This window comes from Lepisma saccharinum, chromosome 2 (genome assembly GCF_977018435.1).
Source record: "Lepisma saccharinum chromosome 2, izLepSacc3.1, whole genome shotgun sequence".
NCBI classification, from domain to species: domain Eukaryota; kingdom Metazoa; phylum Arthropoda; class Insecta; order Zygentoma; family Lepismatidae; genus Lepisma; species Lepisma saccharinum.
In genome coordinates this window covers 94,766,449-94,774,235 of record NC_139230.1, presented here as the reverse complement: position 1 = coordinate 94,774,235, position 7,787 = coordinate 94,766,449, and the positions used below count along the sequence as shown (strand labels likewise).

Sequence of the window (7,787 nt, the reverse complement as noted above, 5' to 3'; positions counted from 1 at the left end):
TGTTCATTTTTAGCTGAACTCAAAACCCTAAGTAATGCAAGTTTTACACTTATAGAGCAGAATAATAGGATTATGTATCTGAGTGACTAATTCTTACACAATCTTAGCACTCATGCACTACGTCACATACAAAGGCAGGTGCTTTAAAACATGATACCATTTTATTAGGGACATTAAATAAATGTCTTAAACAATAACTATAAGCATGCTGTGTAAAATGTTTGCATTTGTTCTTAATTTTTACTACTTGGCTGAAAACATTCTTGGCTATTGATATTTTTGCTAAGAGAGAGTGAATTACAAAATACCTTTAAATCCTTTCATCACTTACAAGTTAATATTTCTACAATTACATCTGGTACTCAAATCATCAAAGCAACTCCCCATGGTTCTAAACAATATACTTTTCTCTTGTTGCACAAAAGGAGAACATATTATTGTAAAATGAAATTATATCTGAATTTTTAATCCTCTCTCCTTGTGCAGTGAGTACACAGTAAGTTTCTCAATTCCAGCACTAATATTTATCAGCAAGCAACAACTGAATTGTAATATATCTGGACATTTTTACTTAGTTTAAAATAGCTTTCAGCCAGTAGGAAGTATATTATGGCACCTGCTGCATAAAGCAATAGTCATTTAAAATATAGTATACAGGATGAAATTCAACTATTAGTTCCCAGTAGAAATATAGTATTAAGTTTCCTACATAACAGATTTTTTTTCTAGTTTAGAAAAACTTTGCATGTCAAGCTTTACTGAAGTAATACACAATCACTGCAATGATCCAAAACATGCTTTAACTAAAAAAAAACAAAAAAACAGACATGGCACCATGTGTCACTTCAAATTATTTTCAATCAGCCTTTAAAAAATGCATGCATTTTCTAATCCTACAAAACTTCATAATAACTTCCAATGGTGACTTTCCCTACATTCCTTCCTCGAATGAAAAGTACTAGTGCATCTAAAAAGTTTCAAATTTTATGTTGCTAATTTCAATCAGATTTTCAAGTACGAGCTTCCACAAATGTTTCCCTTCCTTATGAAATAAAACCAAACTTAAATTAAATACACTTATGCTACCACATTACAAACTTCACATTTCACATCACAAAAGATGTAAAAGAGGGGCATTTCAGTAACATTGAAGTGCTTATGTAACAATGACAAATGCATTCATGTTACAAAATGGTGTTTTATACATAACAAATATGATAATTTGATTGCTCATATTAATAATGCTATAACAAGGTTTATTGCATGTGAACAGCTAAATGAGTAAAACTTGAAAGGCACCTTCAAATGTGACAAAACGACCAGTGTAAATTACAATTCCTACACAAACAACAAATAAATCCATAATTTGCATTCAAATTTAACAGAATTAAGGCAAAGAACACAGTCATTCTTTCTAAGACAGTACAACCTGACTAGACAGGGGTGTATCAGCAAGTACACCACATTACGTCATTAATCACTGGTTTATTTTTCTCTTAGTTCTAAATTATTTGTAAAAATTTTCTCATGCAATAATAACGTAATAATATTATATTATCGAACTATAAATAATCAGGCATGAGGTTTCTTAGTGATAATATCTACTTTTTTTTGACTTGGGGTTTTTCATTAAATAGTTAAATAGGAAGAATTATGTTTTACCTGATTGTCAAAGTGAGGCAGGCTTTTTTCCCAGATTATGTTTTCATAGTTTCACTAATTAAATGTTTATCCTCTTGATACTTTACTTAGAAATAAGAGATTCAATTTGTTTTAGCATATACACCAGTATTACATTATTTCTATGTAAAAGCTTATTACTTTAAAGGAAGTAACACAAATAATATATCTCATCTGAAGTACATCTGTCCATTCCATACATCATGCAATATTAACTTTGTTTAACTCTAAATGACAGTATAAATACTACACATTCAAAGTTTAATAACTACCATATACACAAACACACATATTTCAGTTATAAAAAATCACATTTATACATGTGGAGCAACATGCTTATTAAAGTTTCAATATTTTAAATACAGTGTATGAAAGGATATGATATATTCTTTTCAAGTAGATCTAGTTTTCTACAAAGAACAAAAGCCACCACTATATTAAAAAATCAATAAATTTTCCATATTTTATTAGAAAGTGGAAAAACGTTTGCAGTTTACATCTCTGATTTTGAAAGTTGAAATTTAAAAACATTTTATTTTCTATTGAGATTTTGTATCTTGTAATAAGAAAATATGGATTGTTTCATACATGTATAGCAATACATTAAAAATTGCCTTGTTACCATCATTCTTTTAAGAATGGGCACCTACAATTAGGCTCAAAATTAAAAGGAAACATGCCAATTACCTATTCATAAAATTCTTAAGAATTATAATTTTTTATTTCATATTTGTTTCATGTCATGGCATTTTCTGCATATGCATAACTAAAATGTTTCCTCTATTTATGAATTAACCAGAACATCCCAAATATATTGAGAATTTTTACTCGAACATTGTTATGCACGGATTGTTGACATTATAAAGTATTTTTATTCTACATTAATGATAAAATGTTCATACTGATTTTATTTTCTATGATATGGTAGCATGTGTTACTTGTTTGCCACAATAAGTAAAACATTATTACTTATCCATAAAGAAAGAGAAGGCACATACAGAGCTTATTTTTCCTAAAATCTATCATATCTGAAAAGTAAACATTATATTGCTATATACATATGGATAAGAGTATTTAAAAAATCTAAATGTGTTGTTCATAAGTAGATATTTCAATTTTTGCTTTTTGATAAAATCTATATAACATTTATCATGATTATAGATTTTCTCCTGTCAGAATTATTCAAACAAACACACTCAATTAAAAATGCAAATGTTCGTACATTTATAAATCCAGCCCAGTATGTGATCAGAATTTAATGTTATATTTAATGTTATAATATGACTTTCTGGTTAACAGGCAACTACATTGGAAACATCCTATGCTAAATAATTAAGACATGTTATGTTGAACATTCAAGATAGAGTTTGCATATATGCTATGAGGAAGCAAGAACATAAGTCAGATTGTGGCATTTGTGTGTGTCAAGTAATTGCAAATACATGCTTTAGCTCTAAGTAAACATAAGAGTAGAACATCTGCAGCATCTGTAGCTGACATGGTAATTTTTTTTTAAGATATTGGCTCAAATATTATCTTCTCAGGCAACTATCTGCATGTCGTAACATTCAAGAAATTGTGAATATCTTGTAAATTTCTTGAATGTCACCATTTTCTTTTTTATGAGCAAAATAATAATGTTAATAGATTATAAAATTTCAAATATTTAATGGATCACATCAGAGAAGGTACGGGGAGAGAGAATGAAAGAAATAAGAGGGAGAGAGAGAGAGAGAGAGAGAGAGAGAGAGAGAGAGAGAGAGAGAGAGAGAGAGAGAGAGAGAGAGAGAGAGAGAGAGAGAGTAATGTCATTTTAAATAAATACAATTATTTGTACTTGAAATGATTGTTGTTGAATTCTGTTCTGCACTTGGTAGTTCCCCTATACTAAGCACCATAGTATATCACATACTGGAATAATTATGAAAAATATGTGCATGATACAGGAATAAGCAAAATCCATTCTTATTAATATTAATCATGTTTGTATGATTTACAAATAAGTACAGGATGTACATTGTGTTTCTCATAATATGTGTTACTAAAGGCATGTTGAGTACACTGAGAGCATGAAATTCCACAAAACATTACATAATCACTTGTATAAATTACCACAAATATTAGTACTTCCACTGAAAATCTATTATTTTGTAAACACTGTTCTTTATATAAATATATGAAACATTATAATTTGCAACACACAGATGTTGAACCACAGAATTATATATGGTTTTGGATATATCACGGTATGTTATGCAATTTGAAGAGACAGCCTTTTTAAATGTAGGAGTGTTATGTACAATATCAAAAGCAATATATTACATACAACTTTCTTCCCAAAATGCAGATTAACTTCAAAAAGATACAAGGCACATCATATTTGTAAATGAATCTATGTGAAGAAAAAACTGTGAAATATACATCACCAGTTTTCATAAAAGTCCATTTGTAATTTAACAGTTACAAATGTAATTACAGTTATCTATTTGTTACATTACTGTGACTATACAGTAACATTGAACCAGTATTTAGCACATTATCATAGAGATTATATGAAAACTGACAACTAGCTATACAACAGAAATGAATAGAATTTTGACAAATAGACTGGTATTTGTCAGTGCAATGATGAGAAAATGTAACAATGATAGGAATCAAATTAATGATACTTGCAGAATTTATGTAGCAACTAAACTATAACAATGCCTTCTTACTGTCTACATGGAAAATGGATTTATGTGTATTTAAATATGTTTCTTTGTTCAGTTTTCTTCAAATGATTTGACTCTTAGCACCAAATTCAACAAAACAAGTCTAATAAGTACACAGATTGCACTTGCATACATATGAAACACTCATTCCTCTCACGTCAAAATGCAAACAATCTTATTAAATATTAATTATGCTTAATGTGATGGATAAAAACTTCCAAAAATAGATGCATTGGCATTTAAAACACAACCCACAATAGGTACATACATATTACATATATGTACATTCATTACCTACATACAAACATATTGTGTGTGTGTGTGTGTGTGTAATGAAAATTTCTTGATACTCTTATAATATCCATTTACAAAGTAGCATCTGAAAACTGTGTGATACATGTGTTAAATCTGATGTCATGGAAAAGGTACAATGCAGTTTATTGCCGCATTCTCTCTTATGGTTGTCAAATTATGACATTGGTTGGCCAAAATATACATCACTTACATTTAGTTCTACCATCCAATAATTTTTTCCATATATCAAACTGTTCATAATACTTCACCATATGTATGCTAATACCTTTTTGAATCTGACAAGCTTGTAAGCTTATCCGTTTATTTAGAAATTCATTCACATGAATGCGTTTTATTTTGATATTTTGTGCCACAATTCCAGTTGTGAAAACATCTTCAAGTTTAAGGTAAGTTGTATCTAAAGCTGCATAGTATAAATCTCTGATTACATCACCAGTTAGTAAATATGCTGGTCCTGTGGTAAAATCTGGAAACACTGAAGGTTTGTATTGTTCAGGTGAAATATAATACTTAGATTTCTTGTTGCGAATAGGTTTCCACTTTCTTGCAAGACGTCCAAAGACAGTTCGTTTGTCTTTTATGTGCTTTTCCATGAAAGAAAGTAATGTAGGAACATTAATGAACATGTCATCATCCGTTTTCAATATGAAGTGAACTTGAAAACAATAGTTATCAATCCACTCCAGCATTGATACTGTCTTTAGAGTAAGATTATTGTATGAGTCTATGAAGTGAGACTGAATAATATCACCAAACAATTCAGACTCTGCATTTATAGATTTTTGTATTTCTTCATTTGTAGTTCTTCCAAGCAAAAATCCAATGCTTATATCATTTCTTGCTGAATAATGTCCCCAAGTTTGCCTAATTGCCATACGTGCATCTTTATGATTAGGTGCAGATGTCACAATGATAATTAACTTCAGGTCAGCTCCAAATTCTGGACAAAGTTTCACACTGGGTATATCATGGCCTGATTCATAAATTGCCTTTGTTTGAATACCACGCACAGTAGAATCTGTAGTTGAATTTCCTTTCACAGAACTAGATGGCTTGTTACTTTTTGCTTTCTTTATCAACTGAGATGCAGTGATATGTGCCACATGAAAACTAACATGGCTTGTTGTGACATTTGTTGCACTGTCAGGAACAGGAGTAACATTAACAACTTGATATGCAGAAGACAAACCAACACTGGAAGAAATGTCAGAAGATGTAGACATGAGACTCAGAGGTGATGCTGAGAAAGATTCTGCAGGTGACTCCTGCAGCAGTAATGCTGAGTCATTTGCGGGATCTGTAAAATAAAAAAATAAAAAATAAGCAAAGTAATTAAAAATATGATCTTATTTATTGCACACAAGGGACACACTGAAGGGTGTGTGTTAAAGGTACGAACTCTTCTGCCCACCAAAAATAAGAAAGTTTCAAATTAATGCAGTAAGGCTACTGTTCTGAAGAAACAATGTGAATAATAATGCATAATACTGCAGTGAGTGTAAACACAACATAGGTAGTTCATCAAGAGCATAATTGTGCCACATATAAAACACACAGACATGCAATTTGTATGTATGTATGTATGTATACATATATGATGAAATCTTTGAAATAATCATTTTATGGCACCTCATTCCCAATTTGTCACTTATGAACCATCAACATAGCAGGACTGTTCCCAAATTGCCAAATCTTGCTTAATCCTATAGGTGCATAAGGAGAGAAGAGGTTGGGAGGATGGTGCTGGAAATTTCTACTGTGGTAGGCAAATTCTACTGTCTTCAAATGCCTTCTACTGTGTACTATGTACTGAAAACCAATTGTAGGTCTACTGTACTTCAACAGTAGTGTTACTGTACTGAAGAAACAATGTGAATGATAATGCATAATACTTGCTACAATATGTTATAAAATCATTTATTTAATTCTTGGCACCACACTTTCAGTGATTTAGAAGTGTATCGGAAAAACAGTACATGAACTGAATTTCTACTTCTACCGTTTTTTCTAATGAATACTACTGAAGTCAGATATATCTTAATGAATAAGTTAATGGAACTCTTTCTTAAGAAATGACTCAATCTTAAAGCAGCTAGTAGTTTGAATACATGATCATATCAGGTTTTTCTCAGCATTGAATGTCCATGGTTATTACTATATTATGTCTGTGTAATGCAATTGCAGAAATGAGCAATCTTTTGATCAACGTAGTCGACAGTGTTTGCTTGTTGGTTTTTCAAACATTGAGGGTCAGGTCTTTGTTTAAACTATTCTTTTTTTGTTTTCGTGTGAATATAGAAAGAACAATATTTATTTATGTCTAAAACAGTATGTTTTTCAATTTTCTACAAGTGCGTTAACCACACTGAAGCTACATACTTAAAAACATGTTCACCATATTTGATTTTTTTGTTGTGTGAAAGCATTCCCAAGTAACAAATTCCACATACTTTACCATACATTTATACGATTTTTCCATTGCATTTTCAGTTATATAGATAAGATTTCTTTCATTATTGATAATAGTTCTGTTTTCACATACTGAACACAATAAAAGATGTTAGTTGTACAATTATGTTACTGAAAACATTAAGAGTACAGTTCAGCTACTTAAGTCAGTAGACACAGTTGGGCTTGTAAAAACAGTAGAAAACATTTGCACTACAGTTCATTAACTGAAAATGGTAGGTGTTTCAAAACATCTATTGATCTACTGAAAACAGTAGAGAGAATTTTCAATAAGGGGGGATTTAGTCCACTCTTTGGAAATTAAAAATTGGTGATTTTATTACCAAAAAGCAGAAAGAGGCAAGTTTTTTAAAATGTCAATTTGAACAAATGCCCTGGTTTATGTAAGAACAGTGCTATGGCAAGGATTTATGCCAGACAAACTGATTATCTAAATTTCCTTCAAACCATTATTTTTTATTCTTGACTGCAAAAGTTGCCAGTAGATTGCATACGATTATCAATCATCAGGAAAACAAGCAATGTGAGACAATGTTTTTTAAATGACAAGTTGAACAAACCCTGGTTTTTGTAATAAAAGGGTAAGCATGATTACATCTGATAAGCCACATA

The 7,787-nt window shown here is 30.6% G+C and overlaps 1 protein-coding gene across 1 annotated transcript in view; it reads right to left on the bottom strand.

The window, feature by feature from the left end:
- Positions 1-461: 461 nt before the first annotated feature.
- The window catches only part of LOC145984099 (beta-1,3-galactosyltransferase 5-like), a 99,936-nt gene continuing 92,610 nt past the window's right edge, over positions 462-7,787 (bottom strand). Inside the window, exon 3 of the mRNA XM_083117515.1 lies at positions 462-6,003. Coding sequence (XP_082973641.1) covers positions 4,889-6,003 — 1,115 coding nt within the window. The 3' untranslated portion in view covers positions 462-4,888. The remainder of the gene's footprint in view (positions 6,004-7,787) is intronic.